Consider the following 19,901-nt stretch of genomic DNA (forward strand, 5'->3'; position numbering starts at 1 on the left):
GAGTATAGGAGTTGGGATGTAATGTTAAAATTGTACACGGCATTGGTGAGGCCCAATTTGGAGTATTGTGTACAGTCTGGTCACCGAATTATAGGAAAGATGTCAACAAAATAGAGTACAGAGAAGATTTACTAGAATGTTACCTGGGTTTCAGCACCTAAGTTACAGGGAAAGGTAGAATAAGTTAGGTCTTTATTCTTTGGAGCGTAGAAGGTTGAGGGGGGACTTGATAGGGGAATTTAAAATTATGAGGGGGATAGATAGAGTTGACGTGGATAGGCTTTTTCCACTGAGAGTAGGGGAGATTCAAACAAGAGGACATGAGTTGAGAGTTAAGGGGCAAAGGTTTAGGGGTAACACGAGGGGGAACCTCTTTACTCAGAGAGAGGTAGCTGTGTGGAACAAGCTTCCAGTAGAAGTAGTATAGGCAGGTTCAATTTTGTCATTTAAACAAAAATTGGATAGGTATATGGACAGGAAAGGAATGGAGGGTTATGGGCTGAGTGCAGGGAGGTGGGCGTCAGTGAGAGTAAGCGTTCGGCATGGACTAGAAGGGTTGAGATGACCTGTTTCCGTGCTGTAATTGTTTTATGGTTATACCTTGAGTATCTATCTCTATTACATCCTCATTGTCCTACCAGCAAACCTATGATATTTAATTCCTAAGCTTCCAAATCTCTGTACCAGTAATTACAAATTCTCCACAGAAATGAACTTCCAGGCGCCTGGCACCATCCTGGTAATTCCCCACTCTAGCTCTTCCAGGATCTTTCCAAAGTGCGCAGCTCAAAACTGTACTCAACACTCGGCCAATAACCCACCATCAAGGACAGCTACAAGAGGTGATGTCTCAGGAAGGCAACATCCATTATTAAGGACACTCACCATCTGGGCCATGCCCTCCTTTAATGCTGCCATTAGGCAGGAGGTACAGGAGCCTGAACACCTAAACCTCAAGGTTCAACAACACCTTCCCCACTGCCACCAGGTTGCCGAACAGAATGAATACCCTAATTTTACCTCAGACTAAATATCCCTCAACTTGCACTAACATTGTTGTGTTTATTTTTACTTATTCGGTTGTATAAATTACGTAATTTATGTTTTTAAGGTGCTGTGCTCCTGTTGCATTTATCCCTGGGTATTTACGTCCACGACGATAACAGTGAAACTTGAAAGGAGACTTAATTAACAACTTGTGAAGGTTCACAAAGTTTTTGTATCACACCGTGTGTACAAGACCAAACAATTCATAAACATCCCTAATCGCCTTCTCAGCTGGTCCTGCTACCTGAAATGCTTTGTGATCATGAAATCAAAATATCCTTCTCTTCATGCCCCTCTGTCATTTCATACTTATCTTCAGTAAGTTCCATCCGTCACGCGTCTACCCATGCCTGCTGGAGAACTCAAGTCAGGCACCTTTTTATAAAGTTCCAGAGAGCTCAGGTACACAACACGTTAGGGCTCACCTTGTTGTTGTAGTCAGGAAGGACATCGGCTTTAGCCCTCAGACAGTAGGCAGCAGGAACACAATTCTCATCTCGATGGTACCAGTTCTCCAGTACTGTGGTCTTGAGGCCTCCATTTTGCAATCTGCAGAGAATCATCTCAAACTCGTTGACTTCAATTTCCTCTGGTACGCCTGTACTTCCATATTGTTCTCCTATTAACGCCTAAGGAAGAGGTACAACACTAAAGTCACGTGGGGCTATGAGATTTCATACAAGAAAACATCAGTCAGCAACATTGATGTTAGTATTGTGAGGAATGCTCCATATAACATCAAACAGCACAGTACAGGCCCTTCTGCCCACAATGTTGTGCCAACCTTTTAACCTATTCTAAGATCAATCTAACCCTTCTTCCCACATAGCTCTTCATTTTTCTACCATCCATGTGCTATTCAAGAGTCTCTTAAATGTCCTTCATGTATCTGCCTCTTCCACCACCCCATGCAACGTGCTCCATGTGCCTAAAATACTTACCATAACAGCATCAGATATGGGAGCAGAATTAGGCCATTTGGCCCATCGAGACTGTCCTGCCATTCCATCATGGCTGATCCAATTTTCCTCTCAGCCCCAATCTCCTGCCTCCCCCCCCGTATCCCTTTATTCCCTGACCAATCAATAATCTATTAATCTTTGCACTAAATAAGCATAAAAACTTGCCCTCCACAGCTGCCTGTGGCAAAGAATTCCACAGACTCATCACTCTCTGGCTAAAGAAATTCCTCCTCATCTCCATTCTAGAAGGACACCCCTGTATCCTGAGGCAGAGTCCTCTGGTCTTAGATTCTCCGAGCATAGGAAACATCCTCTCCACATCCACTTTATCAAGGCCTTTCACCATTCAATAGGTTTCAATGGGATCACCCCTCATTCATCTGAATTCTAGTGAATCCAGGGCCACAGCCAGCAAACACTCTTTACATAACAAGCCATTCAATCCTGGAATCAATTTTGTGAACCTCCTTTGAACTCTCTCCTTTCTAAGATAAAGGGTTAAAAACTGCTCATAGTACTCCAAGTGAGGCCTCCAGTGCTTTTTAAAGTCTCAACATTACATCCTTGCTTTTATGTTCTAGTCCTCTTGAAATGAATGCTAACATCACAATTGCCTTTCTCACCACTGACTCAATCTGCAAATTAACCTTTAGAGAATCCTGCACAAGGACGCCCAAGTTTTTTTGCTCTTCAGTATTGTTGTATTTTCTTCTACCAAAGGGCATGACCGTACACCTCCCGAGTCTGTATTCCATCTGCCATTTCTCTGCCCGTGCTCCTAATCTGTCTAAGTCCTTCAGTAGCCTCACTACTCCCTCAAAACGACCCGCCCCCTCCACCGTCTGCAAACTTTGCACAAAACCATCAATTCCATCATCCAAGTCATTGACATATAATGTAAAAGGAATTGGTTCCAACACAGATCTCTGTGGAACACCTCTAGTCACCAGCAGCCAATCAGAAAAGGCTCCCTTTATTTCCACTTTTGTTTCCTGCCAATTAGCCACTGATTTATCTATGCTAGAATCTTTCCCCTGCAATACCAAGGGATTGTAGCTTGTTAAGCAGCCTCATGTGTGGCACCTTGTCAATGGACTTCTGAAAATCCAAGTACACAACTTCAACTGATTCTTCTTGTTATATCTTCAAAGAATTCCAACAGATTTGTCAGGCAAGATTTTCCCTTGAGGAAACAATGCTGAATACAATCTATTTTATCATGTGCCTCCAAGTACCCTGAGACCTCATCCTTAATAATTGACTCAAACATTTTCCCAACCTCTGATGTCAGACTAACTGGTCGATAGTTTCCTTTCTTCTGCCTCTCTTCCTTCTTGAGGAGTGGAGTGACATTTGCAATTTTTCAGTCTTCCGGAACCATTCCTGAATCCAGTGATTCTTGAAAGATCATTACTAATGCCTCAATGATCTCTTCAGCAACCTCTTCAGAACCCTGAGGTGTACACCATCTGGTCCAGGTGATCTATCTACCTTCGGACATTTCAGTTTTCCAAGTACCTTCTCTCCAGTTATGGTAACTTTACTCACTTCATGACCCCTGACACCCGGAACTTCCTCCACACTGCTAGTGTATTCCACAGTGAAGCCTGTTGCAAAATACTGATTCAGTTCATCCTCCATTTTTTGTCCCCCATTGCTACCTCTCCAGTGTTGTTTTCCAGCGGTCTGATATCCAGTCTTGCCTCTGTTTCATACTTTATGTATCTGAAGGAACTTCTGGTATCCTCTTTAATATTATTAGCATTCTCCATCTTTGCAGCATACGGAGTAGGTTGCCTTTCTAGCGGCTCTCTCTCTTTTAATATATTTTATATCCCGCTAACAGATCCCTTTTAGTTCTAATGACTTACTACTTCTACTGAAGGATTTATTATTTCTACTGAAGGATTTTACGACTTAATTACAATGGCCGATAAAAGTCGTTCTGGTATTGAACTGAGAAGCGGCAAGACTTTCCCCGAAATGGAGCAAATGGAACAAACCAAGAAGACAGAGGAACCTGTTAAACAAGCAGGAATATTTGCTTCAATACAAGACATGAAGTCAGAATTCAGACCGCTTAATATTAAAATTGATAAGCTGACCGGTTCAAATGGGAAGCTCGAGAAAGCTATTTCTATGATTCAAGATTCACTGAAAAACTTGGATTCTCAACTTCAAACACTTCGGCAGACTACAACCCAAATTGAGAGTGAGCATGATTTATTTAAACTATTAAAGATCAAGGAATGAAGATATCTTCAATGGAAAAGAAAATCAATGAAATTACCTTGGAACTATCTAAAACGAAGAAAAGAATGGTTGATTTAGATAGTAGAGGGCGTCGGAGGAATCTGCGTATTCTGGGACTGCCTGAAAATACTGAAGCTGGTGATCTGTTAAAATTCTTTTCAGATATGCTGTATTCACTTTTCATTGGGACCCTCGAAGCTAGCCCCTTAATCAACAGAGCTCACAGAATTCCATTCTCTCAGCGTTCAGCTGAACTACATCCTCGAGCAGTTGTACTTTCTTTGCATTATTATACGACTAAAGAAGCTATTCTTCGAGAAGCCAGAGAGGAACGGAAATTACTCTTTAATTCAACACACATTCGTATAGTTGAAGATTATCCCCCCGAAGTCTTTGCTGAAAGAAATATCGAGAAGTTCTGAGTGAAATGTATAAATTAGATTTAAATCCCTCCTTTCGCTTTCCAGCAAAGCTGATAATTTTTCCTGAAAAATCTCAACCATTGAGAATCTACTCTCCTCAGGAGGCATGGGAGTATATTAAACACTTTAAAGTTAAGCCTACTGAATAAAATATTAAAGTTACATCGATTATTCAATAGCCAATTTTGAAGTATCTGCTGTATGAGTTGTTTATGGAGCTTTTGAGTTAAGTGCATGTTATACCTTTTCACTCCCTGGTATGGGACGTGGTCAATTTAAATTTTTTTTACCTTATTAATAATTAATACATATATAACTGTTTTGTAGGGAACCTTTATAGTTTTGTACTTTAGTGGTCTGTGTAGGACCTGTTGTGTATTAATCTTTTTTTAAAATTTGTTTCAATACTTATAGTTTTAGGTCTGTTATATACATATATTCATTTATTTTTAATTTTCGAGAGAAAGAATATTATTTGTAACATTATTTGCTCGGATTTATTCTTTCTTTTGAATATGTGTTTAAGTTACTTTAGCTGATTCTAAGATGGCCATTGTTGATTATGTTTTTATTAATGTTAGACACAACATTATAGTAGTTGAATTCTGTTTGTGCCTTTTATTATGGCTATTTTCCGTGGCATTTTTGTTTTTTTTATTATACGGAGCTGCAAGATGAGAACAGGGTCAAAGGTTATTAGTCAGCATGGGACCAGCATATCGGTTCCTTCATTTCTATCTATTGGGTGGTGGGAGGGGGGAGGGGTCGATTAGAGTAGGTTCTTTGATTGGGCAGTTCTTTTGATGGATTTCTCTTTTGTAAATGCGTCACTCCTTCTGGTTGTACCCGCGCCTTTTGGTTTAATCTGTACTTGCGTAACATTTCTTTTATATAATATTAAACTCAAATTTAAACATGGATGTTAATAAAATTAATATAATATCTTGGAATTGGAACGGTGTGAATCACCCCATTAAGCGTAAAAAGATTTTTAAGAAATTAAAAACACTTAATGCTGATACTATTTTTGCACAAGAAAATCATATACGAAAACAGGATGGGGACAGATTTTTTCGCTTTTGGAAGGGCCTCTTTTTCACTCACTGTCGGACAGTAAAACAAGAGGCATTTCTATATTTCTTAGTCCCAAAACCCCATTTGTACACCTTAATACTACTACTGATTTGATTGGAAGATATTTAATTGTTACTGGTTTATTATGCGAGCAAAAGGTAGCTCTGGTGTGTGTATACGCACCTAATGTAGATAATTCTGATTTTTTAAAGAAACTTTTTTCAGAGTTACTGAATCTCAATGAATATAAGCTGATCATGGGTGGTGACTTTAACTGTTGCTTAAATCCGGTGATTGACAGGTCATCAACCAATCCGTCGTTTCCTAATAAAGCGGCAGCTTGTATTAACTCTTTTTTATTAGAATATGGCCTCGTCGATATTTGGAGATATAAACACCCCAATGATAAAGATTTCTCCTTTTTTTCACACGTCCATCACAAATATTCTCAAATTGATTACTTTTTTTTTAGATACACGTCTGTTAAACTCCGTTGTTGAATGTGCATATGACATCATTGCGCTTTCAGATCAAGCGCCTTTAAAGTTAACCCTTAAGCTCCCGGATAGATTTTTGAAAATCTCACAGTGGAGATTGAACCCCGTTTTGTTACAGGATCCAGCTTTTGTTAATTTTATTAAGGAGCAAATTTCTATATTTTTTGAATTTAATACAACTGAAGGAATGTCAAATCTGGTTATATGGGACACCTTGAAATCTTTTCTTAGGGGACAGATAATCTCATATTCAGCAGCCTTGAGAAAGAAAACTAAAGCGGAATTGTCAGTGCTTATTAATAAAATTAAACAGATAGATAAAGTGTATTCAGTTAAACCTACTGAAGACCTATATAAAGAAAGGGTCGAACTTCAATCACAGTATGATTTACTTCTGACCTTTCCCATTGAACAGCAAATTTTTAAATCTGAAAGTTTATTTTATATACATGGGGAAAAATCTGCTGAACTTTTAGCGGATCAGTTAAAGGCTGGGATGGTCAGAAGACAGATTTTAAAAATTCGCCGACCAGATAGAACAGAAACTTTAGATCCTTATGATACTTATGATATCCTTTAGATATTTATGGACTTTTATTCTAATCTTTATAAATCTGAATTCTCTGATAATAATATCACTATGAATAGATGTTTACAAAGGTTAAACATACCTCAAATTTCGATTCAAGATGTTGATATGTTAGATGCACCTATTAAACAAGAGGAGGTAGCCAAGGCTATATCCTCTATGCAAGTAGGTAAAGCTCCGGGACCTGATGGTTATACGGTAGAATTTTATAAGACCTTTCATGAAACGCTTATACCGTATCTTCATCAAATGTTCACCGATTCTACATCTTCTGGGAACCTTCCTAAAACTTCTTATGAAGCACTAATTTCATTGATTCCAAAAAAAGGGAAAGACCCACTGGAATGTGTATCCTATAGACCTATTTCTTTACTGAATGTAGATTTTAAAATCCTCTCTAAGATTCTAGCAAATAGGCTTGAGAGTATCTTGCCTAATGTTATCTCAAACGATCAAACAGGATTTATTAAAAATAGGTACTCACATTTTAATATTCGAAGATTATTAAATATCATTTATTCCCCCTCAACCAAAGAATCTGAATGTATTGTATCTTTGGATGCAGAGAAAGCCTTTGATAGGGTGAAGTGGCCTTATCTATTTCAGGTTCTGAAGAGGTTCAATTTTGGTCCAGGATTTATCTCCTGGATTAAATTGATTTATCATGCCCCAGTAGCTGCGGTTCTCACTAATAACCAAAAGTCTCCTTACTTTAGATTATATAGAGGTACCTGTCAGGATTGTCCCCTTAGCCCTTTATTATTTAATTTGGCTTTAGAACCACTTGCTATTGCTCTGAGGGATTCTAATTCTCTGCAAGGTATTAGGAGAGGGGATAAATTACATAAAGTTTCATAATGCGTGGATGATTTATTAGTTTACATTTCAAATCCTAAGAAATCTATTCCTTCTATGTTATCTATATTTATGGAATTTGGTACTTTTTCTGGATATAAACTTAATTTACATAAAAGTGAATTATTTCCTATTAATAATTATTTTGATCATTATGATCAAATACTTTTTAATATTGCCAAAAACATTTTACTTACCTTGGTATCAAAATTACAAAAAAATTTAAAGACCTATATAGGTATAATTTCTTCCCTTTAGTTGAATATACGCAACAGGCGCTTTCTAAATGGTCACCTATGTCGATGTCATTGATAGGTCGAATAAATGCTATAAAAATGGTTATTCTACTGAAATTTTTATATATATTTCAAGCAGTTCCCTCTTTTGTTCCAAATTTTTTTTTGATAGACTCTCTGATTTTGTCTTATGTTTGGAATAATAAAAGCTCTAGAGTGAATAAACTTTTATTGCAAAAATCAAAAAAAGATGGTGGACTGGCTTTACCAAACTTTAGAAACATAGAAAATAGGTGCAGGAGTAGGCCATTCAGCCCTTCGAGCTTGCACTACCATTCAGTATGATCATGGTTGATCATCCAACTCAGAACCCTGTACCTGCTTTCTCTCCATACCCCCTCTTAACTCCTTCTTAAATATAGCCAATGAACCGGCCTCAACTGTTTCCTGTGGCAGAGAATTCCACAGATCCACCACTCTCTGTGTGAAGAAGTTTTTCCTCATCTCGGTCCTAATAGGCTTCCCCTTTATCCTTAAACTGTGACCCCTCGTTCTGGACTTCTCCATCGTCAGAAACAATCTTCCTGCATCTAGCCTGTCCAAACCCTTTAGAATTTTATACATTTCAATAAGATCCCCCCCTCAATCTTCTAAATTCCAGTGAGTATAAGCCTAGTCGATACAGTCTTTCTTCACATGAAAGTCCTGCCATCCCAGGAATCAATCTGGTGAACCTTCTCTGTACTCCCTCTATGGCAAGAATGCCTTTCCTCAGATTAGGAGACCAAAACTGCACACAATATTCTAGGTGTGGTCTCACCAAGGCCTTGTACAACTGCAGTAGAATCTCCCTGCTCCTGTACTCAAATCCTTTTGTTATGAATGCCAACATACCATTTGCCTTTTTCACCGCCTGCTGTACCTGCATGCCCACCTTCAATGACTGGTATACAATGACACCCAGGTCTCGTTGCATCTCCCCTTTTCCTAATCGGCCACCGTTCAGATAATAATCTGTTTTCCTGTTCTTGCAACCAAAGTGGATAACCTCACATTTATCCATATTAAATTGCATCTGCCATGAATTTGCCCACTCACCTAACCTATCCAAGTCACCCTGCATCGTCTTAGCATCCTCCTCATAGCTAACACTGCCACCCGGCTTCGTGTCATCTGCAAACTTGGAGATGCTGCATTTAATTCCCTCGTCTAAATCATTAATATATATTGTAAACAACTGTGGTCCCAGAATTGAGCCTTGCGGTACCCCACCAGTCATTGCCTGCCATTCTGAAAAGGACCCGTTTACTCCCACTCTTTGCTTCCTGTCTGCCAACCAATTCCCTATCCACATCAATACCATACCCCCAATACCATGTGCTTTAAGTTTGCACACTAATCTCCTGTGTGGGACCTTGTCAAAAGCCTTTTGAAAATCTAAATATACCACATCCACTGGCTCTCCCCTATCCACTCTACTAGTTACATCTTCAAAACATTCTATTAGATTCGTCAGACATGATTTTCCTTTCATAAATCCATGCTGACTTTGTCCGATGATTTCACCACTTTCCAAATATGCTATTATTACATCTTTGATAACCGACTCTAGCATTTTATTATTGGGCAATTAATATTCGCTATGTTACTTTTTGGATTTATGATATAGACGATCAAGATCGCCCTTCATGGTTAGAGCTGGAGGAAAATTCAGTAATGGGGTTTTCGTTAGCTTCTTTATTAGGAGCTTCTCTTCCCTTTTCGTTCTCCAGAATAGGTAGACAAGCTCTTAACCCTATTGTTAAACATACTTTAAAAATTTGGTTTCAATTTCTTAGATTTTTTGAATTAAATGATTTTTTACTTTCTAGTAATTTTTATTCTAAATTCTTTTTTAAACCAACTTTGGATAAGGCTTTTCTAACATGGAAAATTAAGGAAATAAAAACTTTTTTAGATTTGTTTTTACAAGACTGTTTAATGTCTTTTTCACAGTTAATGGATAGATATGATATCTCCAATACACATTTTTTCAGGTATTTACAGGTTAGGAAATTCTTATGTGATTTTTTACCAAATTACCCTTTGATCTGCTCTTCAAATTTGGCTTATGTTATTTTTCTGTTTAAACATTTTCAAAAACGATTAATAGCTATCATTTATAAACAGTTAATGAATGCTCGCACATCGCCTAATGATAGGGTTCAATGCTCCTGGGAAGTAGAACTTCAACATTCACTCTCAGATAACCATCTGGAGTAAAATTTATTATTTAGTTAATAATTCATCTATCTGTGCACGCCATATTTTAATTCAGTTTACGATAGTACACAGGGCCCATATGTCCAAAGATAAATTGGCGCATATTTTTCCTAATACAAGCCCTATTTGTGACAGATGTAATGCAGAAGTGGCTACTCTAACCCATATGTTTTGGTCATGTGTAAGTTTAAATAATTTTTGGAGGGATGTGTTTGGAATATTATCTGAAGTTATAGATATGGATGTTCAACCTAATCCACTTACAGCAGTTTTTGGGATTTTCCCAGAGGAAGCAAGCAAAGTGTCTGCTTCCGCCCAACATGTGATAGCTTTTTCAACTTTACTGGCTGGGAGAGCTATTTTGCTCCACTGGAAAGAATCTAACTCGCCCATTGTTTTCCATTGGCTCTCCTCCATTATGTCATGTCTAAGCTTGGAGAAAATTAGAAGCCAGACATTTGATACATCTTTTGATTTTGAACAAGTCTGGCAACCCTTTATTCAATATTTTCACAAGATTTAATTTATCTTTATTTATTTATTTTTCTTTATTGGAGAATATCCTTGTCCATGAAGGTTCGGAGATGACTGGAAGGATGTGTTTTTTTTCTCTCTCTCTTTTTTTAAGCTTATCTTCATTTGGATTGCCCAATCTTTCTTTTTCTTTTCTTTCTTTTTTTTCCTTACTCTTTTTTTTGTTTTAGTTTAGTTAGTGGGGTTTTCTTTCTCTATCAATAAATTTTCCAATCTTTTTTTTTACGACTGCTATGAAGAGTTGTAATTTTTCTCTGACCATTGTATATATAACAGCATAATATAATACCTATTTGATTTTGATATTATATGCTTTTTGTCTTTAATATTGCTGTTTATATGTCTTTTATACTATCTACTTGTTAAACTCCTCTTTCGATTCGTATTTGTATATTCTTTATTCGAAAATCAATAAAAAAAGATTGAAAAATGAAATGAATATTATCAGCTAGTTTACTTTGTTTTCCATTTTTACCCTCTTAGTGACTTTTTTAGTTGCCTTCTGTTGGTTTTTAAAAGCTTTTCAATCCTCTAACATCTCACTAATTTTTTCTCTATTTTATGCCCTCTCTTTGGCTCTTATGCTGGTTTTGACTTCTCTTGTTAGCCATGGTTGTGTCATCTTGCCTTTAGAATACTCCTTCCTCTTTGGGATGTATATATCCTGTACTTTCTGAATTACTTCCAGAAATTCCAGCCATTGCTGCTCTGCTGTCATCCCTGCCAGTGTTATTTTCCAATCAGTTCTGGCCAACTCCTCTCTCATGCCTCTGTAATTCCTTTTACTCCACTCTAATACTGATACATCTGACTTTAGCTTCTCCTTCTCAAATTTCAGGGTGAATTTGATCATCTTATGATCACTTGCCCCAAAGGGTTATTTTACCTTAAGTTCGCTAATCAATTCTGGGTCACTGCACAACACCCAATCCAGAATCGTTGATCCCCTAGTGGAATCAACCACAAACTGCCCTAAAAAGCCACCTTGTGGGCACTCTAGAATTTCCCTCTCCTGGAATCCAGCACCAACCTGATTTGCCCAATCTACCTGCATATCGCCCCCATGACTATTGTAACATTACCCTTTTGACATACATTTTCTATCTCCCATTGTAATTTGTAGGCCACATCCTTACTACTGTTTGGGGGTCTGTATACAACTCCCCTCAGGGTTGTTCTACCTTTGCAGTTCCTTAGTTCTACCCACAATGATACAACACCCTCCAACCCTGTGCCACCTCTTTCTAATGACTTCATTTCATTTTTCCTACAGAGCAATGCTGCCCCCCCCCCCCGCCTTACTGCCTGTCCTTTCAATACAATGTATATTCTTGGTCATTAAGCTCTCAGTTATAATCTTCTTTCAGCCATGGTTCAGTGATGCCCGCAACATCGTACCTGCTAATCTGCAACCTGCTAACTTACCTTACTCCGTACCTGCCCACATTCAAATACAACACCTTCAGTCCTGTATTCACCCTTTCCAATTTTGTCCACCTTTTACATCGCAACTCATCCTGTTGACTGTAATCTTGTCCTATTAACAGCTTCCCCTCACTACACATTGCCTCTGCAAGCCAGCCACCTCATCTTTAGCACAATTATCCGCCTTTCCTACAATACTTCTGGCATTGGAATATAAGCAGCTCAAAACTCTAGATGCACCATGCTCAACCTTTTGATTCCTAACCTTGTCTGAGGTCTTACCAACATCGGCCTCCACAACCTCTTCACTCTACTTTCCTCCAACCACCTTAAAATAATGCCACTGCATTCAGCCATTTTCACCCTGGGTTTCTGACTTTCCACTAGATCTATGCCTCTTATCGTCTTGTATACCTCTATCAAGTTACTTCTCATCCTCCTTCACTCCAAAGAGAAAAGTCCTAGTTTGCTCAACCTATCTTCCTTATCTTCATAAGACTTGCTCTCTAATCAGTACTGTGCATAAGTCTTGGGCACACGAGCGCGCACACGCACACACATTTAGCTAGAGTGCCTAAGACTCTTGCTAATTTTATATATTGCATTGTACTACTGCTGCAAAAAAAACCCAAAAAAATATCATGACTTATGTGAGTGATGATAAATCTGATTATAATCTGGGTCTCTATTGTAGGAAGGGGGCAGGGAGAAAGAGGGGGGCAGCAGGAAGCACCAGAGAGACATTCTATAATGATCAATAAACCGACTGTGTGGAATCAAGTGACCTTACCTGGTGTGTGAGGCCGCATGCACATCACCCTCATCCACCACCCTTGCACTCCTTCTCTGCCACCTATCCCTCGCCCCCCTCACCACCCTCGCCATTCTCAACATCCAGAATTTCAAACTCACTCTCCACTCAACGTTGACAAATACAGTACAGTGCAAAAGTCTTAGGTGCCCTAGCTATACACAGACACACACACACGTGCGTAAGATTTTTGCACGGTACTGTACTACTCCACACAAGTACTTTATAGTCAGTGAGTAGGTTGAGATGGTGCTGAACATAACGGGAAATTTAACCATCCACTTCCATGGTTATTAACAGCTCCACCAGTGCTGGACATCCACATTTTTATTACTCACCACAAAGCACGGCCCAGCAGAAAACTTCAAACAGTCATCCAAGAGCTTCATCCGGAGTTTCCGGACATCACAATCGTGGACATCATTGGGATCTACGCCCATATACGCATCAATCACCTGCAAGGTGGACAGTTAGTGAACAGTCTAAGTTATAACCTTAGTTTAGGTTGAAAGGTCGGCACAACATTGTGCGCTGAAGGGCCTGTGCTACGCTGTAATGTTCTGTTATATGTCCATGGCATGTTTTTCCCAGGACTGGTTTCATCTCCACCGTGGGTTGGTCCAAGCTATAAGCCAGGGACATGAGATTTGAGGATCTGGGAGCTTGAAAAAGATAGAAGCACAAGTGGTGCTAGTCTCCCCAGGCCTCCTTCCTAAGATCAGAGAAATCTGCTACCAGTATTGAACTTCCAAAGGAGCAGGGGTTCCCAACCTTTTCTGTGCCATGGACCAATAATATTAAGCAAGAGGCCTGTGGACCCCTGAATTGGAGGCTGCCAACCTACTTCAGTGTTAACTCATCTGCAGGGAGCATGCTAGCTGCAGTCCCTTTAACATTGAAATGAATATATTTCTAACATTTTGATATCTGACTCATTTCCAACCCCTTCTGGGGGTTATTATTAGAAGTACCTTTCTTTCCAAAAAAAAAACTGAATTGCTGTCTCTCTTTTCCAGTTTGGATGAAAGGTCTCTAACTGGAAACATCAACCATTTCTCTTAACACAGATGCTGCCTGACCTGTCAAGTGTTTCCAGTCTTGTGTTTTTATTTCATAGTTCTAGCATCTGCAGTATTTTTGATTTTTCCTTCTGAGGGAACAATGTTTCTGCCTATAGTGTTAAGAAGATGATACAATTGGAGGTTGGGATGAAACACCCTTCAGCAGATATACAGACAGCACTGTGGTTTATTGAAGGTGTGAATGGCTCATCGGGTGAGATTATTAGCTTTATGAAATTATTAACTTTATTTGTCACGTAAACATACAGTGAAATGCATCCTTTTTTTACGTCAACAGCCAGTACCGTACGTCTTTAGAATGTGCGGGAAAGCCAACGTACAGGGAATGATGAGATGAGACAGCTTGGACTTCAAACCTTTAAAACTGAGAAGCCAAAATCTAATTTTTCCACAAGATCCGTGGTTTTTGGAAAATGGACAGGGATATGGATATATGTGCTATAATCTGTTCTATCAGAGCATGACAAGTTCTTGATGGAGGACATTTACAGGTATAAAGCTGTAGTTATAAGAAGTTACGTTGGGGATAACTGGTAATCGGTTTATTATTGCCACATCCACAACACACAAAGCTGGAAGAACTCAGCAGGCCTGGCAGCATCTATGGAAAAGAGTATAATCGACGTTTCAGGTCGAGTCCCTTTATCAGGACTGGAAGAAAAAGAGATGAGTCAGCGTTAGCAGGTGGGGGAAAGGGAGGAAGAAACACAAAGTGATAGGTGAAACCGGGAGGGTAGGGAGGAGTGAAGTAAAGAGCTGGGAAGTTGATTGGTGAAAGAGATAAAGGGCTGGAGAAGGGAGAGTCTGACAGAAAAGGGTAGAAGGCTATGGAAGAATGAAAAGGGGAAGAACCACCAGAGGGAAATGATGGGCAGGTAAGGAGATAAGATGAGAGAGGGAAGAGGGATTGGGGAATGGTGAAGGCAGGGGACATTACCAGTAGTTTGAGAAATCAACGTTCATGCCATCAGGTTGGATGCTACCCAGACGGAATATAAGGTGCTGCTCCTCTAACCCGAGTGTGGCCTCATCTCAACAGTAGACCGACATTTTGGAATGGGAATGAGAAGTGGAATTAAAATAGGTAGCTGCTGGGAGATCCTGCCTTTTCTGGCTGATGGAATATAGGTGCTCGGTGAAGCAGTCTCCCAATCTACGTTGGGTCTCACCGACATACAGGAGGCCACACAGGGTGCATTGGATACAGTAGATGACCCTAACAAACTCACAGGTGAAGTGTTGCCTCACCTGGAAGGACTGTTTGGGGTCCTGAATGGTAGTGAGGGAGGAGGTGTAGGGGCAGGTGTAGTACTTGTTCCACTTGCAAGGATAAGTGCCAGGACAGAAATCAATGGGGAGGGAGGAAAGGACAAGGAAGTTGCGTGGGGAGCGATCCCTGTGGAAAGCAGGAAGTGTGGGAGGGAGAGGCATCCCATATTACCACATGGACTGAGAAACAGTGAAAAGCTTTGTTTTCATGCCATCCGGACAGATCATTCCATACAGTAGTAGACTGAAATAGTACAAAAGGAACAGCAATAACAGAATGTAGAACATACTGTCACAACAGAAACACTGGAGATTCTGCAGATGCTGGAGGTTTTGAGCTTTAGGTGTTACAGCGAGCATGTAGTGTCTTGAGAATATCATGTTACAGTTACAGAGAGAGTGTGGTCCAGGTAGACAAACAAGTCTCTTTATTGGGATTTCTTTATCATATCTGAGGTAGTTCAAGAAACCTATTACTGCAGGATGGAAGCTGTCCTTAAGCTGGGTGGTACATCTTCTCAAGCTTTTGTACCTTATACCCAATGGGTTGGGGGGGTGGGAAGAGGGATTGACTAGGGTAGATATGTCTTGGACTCCCACATACCGCTGCTTTTGTCTGACTCCCCCCACCACCTCTCCTCAAAGACAGCATCATTAGGGGTGAGTCAATACGGAATGAAAGTATCTGGGCAAAGCTGGTGATCGTTGGAAGATTGTCACCAGGTTGATAAGGAAAGAACTTATGAGCAGTTGGAAATCTGGTTGTCTCTACGATGCCCGCATCAGCTGGCTTTCATCCTCTTAAACTTGAGATTTGAGTGACATTCTTCCTGTAAATTAGCATTGTCAATTCAGCACTTCTCTGACGATCATCACCTTGTCATGGTGGAGAGGGTTGTGAGTTCCTGAGATCCTGGGAGCGATGTCGCTTGGGGCTTGGCTCCTGGTGGGATCACCCATGGCAGTAAAGTCAAGGAGGAGGTCCCAAACAAAGAGCAATCCAACCGTGACCTCAACAGTGGGCTGGCAGAAGATGATGAAACACGGAGGTGGAGGAAGGCTGCAGCAAGTGAAGGGTGCCCAGTCAACTTGCATGCCATTCTACTGCACCCTGACCCCGATACATCAAGGACCTGTGGTTGCCTGTGCATCAGCCTCCCCACATTAAACACTCAATTTGAGTGTTTACACTACTACTATAATTCACTGCAACCTGACTGTCGAATAAACCTGCATTGAATTCACAGTCTCGTATCACCTTGCTTGATATTTAGATGCTTTCTTTTCCTTTGGGAATTTAAAATTTCTCCTTTTATTTACACCTCCTTTTGCATACCAGCGTTATCCTCTTTCAGCTGCCACCTTTGCCACCACTTCTTCTGGTCTACCCTTTCTCTGCATGAAGACCCAGACTACTAAGTCCATTTCGCTCTCCACAGATGCTGCCTGCCTTGTTTTAAATTCAGATCTCCAGCATCTGCATTATTTTACTGCCATAAACCAGCAATTGAATCACCATCATTTCTACTATAGACAGTGGCCCCAAAGGACTCCAAGAAATGTATATTATCCCCTTTCCACTGTACAAAGCGGAATTGTGAGCTTCAATCCCATTTATTTCCGTTCTCGCAGATTCTGAATGAGAAAGAAGAGACTCTTGGATTTGATAATCCATCTGTAATTAGCCATTCTGCATTTTACAGGTTACTTAAAATCCCTTGTAATGCATGTCCCAAGCAAATTACTCCCCTCAACCAACACTGTTTACAAATATTATTTCAAGTTTCAAAGTTCAAAGTAAATACAGTGAATTCCGGTTAATGGAGGCAGCAACTTGTTTGGGACAACTCTTAAAGAACAAAAAGTGATCGAGAAAATAGCCACAATTCCCTTTGTTTATTTGGGACACTATGCTGCTTAACTGGGGCAGGAGACTGTTGCCGAACAGTTTCTAACTGGAGTCAAATGGGTAAACTTTGTAGCTGTTAGACTCTGCACTGTGCTTAAAGCGAACAGCTTTTAAATAGCATCAGTTGGTTTGAGGTTCTATTTAAAAAGCAGCGACTTTTGTTACTGATAGTTGGTGAGAAATCTAAAACTGTTAGGCTCACTGTGGTTTCAAGCATTCAGTACACTGATTTTTGTTCATTCAGTCAATCAAAAGTTAGGACAATAAATAGGTAGAAAGCAGAAAAGCAGGAGTGCCTGGGTAGCAATCTCTGGATTTCAGCCTGTGTCAAGCACCATTGAGGGCAAGAACGGGATGATTTGACAGATGAATAAATGGACGAGGAACCATTACAGTGGAAAGAGTTTCAAATTTCCGGATCATTGTGATCTCTTCTGGGGAAGGTATGACCTGTACAATAGGGATGGGGTGTTCCTGAAACCAAGAGGGACCAATAGCCTTGTGGGCAGATTTGCTACGACTTCTGGGGAGGGTTTACATGCATTTGGCAGGGCATGGGAACTGAGTGAGAGGGCTGAGAATGAGGCATTTGGTATACAAGCAGAGGCAGTGTGTAGTGAGACTGTCAGGAAGGACGGCAGATGATTGGGCAAAATTGCTGTCAGTGGGATGAGTTGCAGTGTAACATTGAGACAAAATCAAAAAGGGTGATGAATACAGGACTGAAGGTGTTATATCTGAATGTATGCAGTATACGGAGCAAGAAAAATGATCCCGTGGCGATCATCGTTAGAGATTGGCAGGTGTGATATTGTGGGCATCACTGAGTCATGGCTGAAAGAAGAGTATACTTAGGAGCTTAGCATCCTAGGATACACAATAATCAAAAGAACAGGCCAGTGGGCAGAGGGGGTGTGATGGTTCTGGTGGTAAAAAATAAAATCAAATTATTAGAAAGAGATCACACAGGATCGGAAGATGTAGAATTCTTGTGGGTAGCTTTAATAAACTGCAGTGTAAAAAGACCCTGATGGGAGTTACAGTGCCTATAAAAAGAATTCACCCCCCCCCCCGGAAGTTTTCATGTTTTATTGTTTTACAACATTGAATCACGATGGATTTAATTTGACTTTTTTGACACTGATCAACAGAAAAAGACTTTTTTAGTCAAAGTGAAAACATCTCTACAAAGTGATCTAAATTAATTACAAATATAAAACACAAAATAAACGATTACACAAGTATTCATTCCCTTTAATAAGACACACTAAATCTTCACTGGTGCAGCTGATTGGTTTTAGAAGCCATATAATTAGATAAATGAAGATCCGTTTTTGGAGACCAGTGTGTGGTTAAAGTATTTCAATTGATTGTGGTGAAAATGCACCCGTATCCAGAAGGCCCAACTGCTGGTGAGTCAGTATCCTGGCAAAAATTACACCATGAAGATAAAAGAACACTCCAGCAAAAAGCTTATTGAAAAGCACAAGTCAGAAGATGGATAGAGGAAAACTTCCAGGTCACTGAATATCCCTTGGAGTACAGTTAAGTCAATCATCAAGAAATGGAAAGAATATGGCACAATTTAAATCTACCTTGAGCGGGTTGTCCTCAAAAATTGAGTGATTGTGCAGAAGGGGACTAGTGAGGGAGGCCACCAAGAGACCTGTGACAACTCTGGAGGAGCTACAAGCTTCAGTGGCTTGGGTGCCTCATCAGTTGCAGTTTTACGAGAGAGTGTGAAAAAGAAAACCACTGTTTACAAAAACTCACATGAAATCTCAGCTATAGTTTGTCAGAAAGCATGTGGGAGACTCTGAAGTCAGCTGGAAGGTTCTATGGTCTGATGAAACTGAAATTGAGCTTTTTTGACCATCAGACTAAACATTATGGTTGGCGTAAGCCAAACACCACACGTCATCAAAAACAAACCATCCCTACCACGAACCTTGGTGGTGGCTGCATCGTGCTGTGGGGATGCTTCACTACAGCAGGTCCTGGAAGGCTTGTGGAGGTAGAGGGTAAAATGAATGCAGCAAAATACAGGGAAATCCTGGAGGAAAACCCGATGCTGTCTACAAGAGAACTGCAACTTGGGAGAAGATTAGTTTTCCTGCAAGACAATGATCCCAAGCATAAAGCCAAAGCTACACAGGAATGGCTTAACAACAATAATGTCCTGGAGTGGCCAAGTCAGAGTCCAGACCTAAATCCAATTGGACTTGAAAAGGGCTGTTCACTCACTATTCCCATGCAATCTGACAGAGACTAAGCAGTTTTTTAAAAAGGAGAATGGGGAAAAATTTCAGTGATTAGATGCACAAAGCTGATAGAGACCTATCCACACTATCAAGGCTATAATTGCTGCCAAACATGCATCTACTAAATACTGATTTTTAAGGCTGAATACTTACACAATTATTTTGTGTTTTATATTTGCAATTAACTTAGATCACTTTGTAGAGATCTGTTTTCATTTTGACACAGTCTTTTTGTGTTGATCAGTGTCAAAAAAAGGCCAAATTAAATCCAACGGCAACACGAGTGAATCTGCAGATGTTGGAAATAAATAAAAACACAAAATGCTGGCAGAACTCAGCAGGCCAGACAGCATCTATGGGAGGAGGTAGTGACGACGTTCCGGGATGAAGGGTTTTGGCCTGAAACGTTGTCA

At 40.0% G+C, this 19,901-nt stretch overlaps 1 protein-coding gene across 1 annotated transcript in view; it reads right to left on the reverse strand.

The window, feature by feature from the left end:
• The window catches only part of LOC132391137 (NACHT and WD repeat domain-containing protein 2-like), a 67,334-nt gene that overhangs the window by 38,473 nt on the left and 8,960 nt on the right, over window positions 1-19,901 (reverse strand). Inside the window, exons 3-4 of the mRNA XM_059963953.1 lie at window positions 13,306-13,422; window positions 1,473-1,676 (exon numbers count right to left, since the gene is read on the reverse strand). Of these exons, the coding sequence (XP_059819936.1) occupies window positions 1,473-1,676; window positions 13,306-13,422 (321 nt within the window). The remainder of the gene's footprint in view (window positions 1-1,472; window positions 1,677-13,305; window positions 13,423-19,901) is intronic.

This window comes from Hypanus sabinus, chromosome 3, assembly GCF_030144855.1.
Source record: "Hypanus sabinus isolate sHypSab1 chromosome 3, sHypSab1.hap1, whole genome shotgun sequence".
NCBI lineage: Eukaryota > Metazoa > Chordata > Chondrichthyes > Myliobatiformes > Dasyatidae > Hypanus > Hypanus sabinus.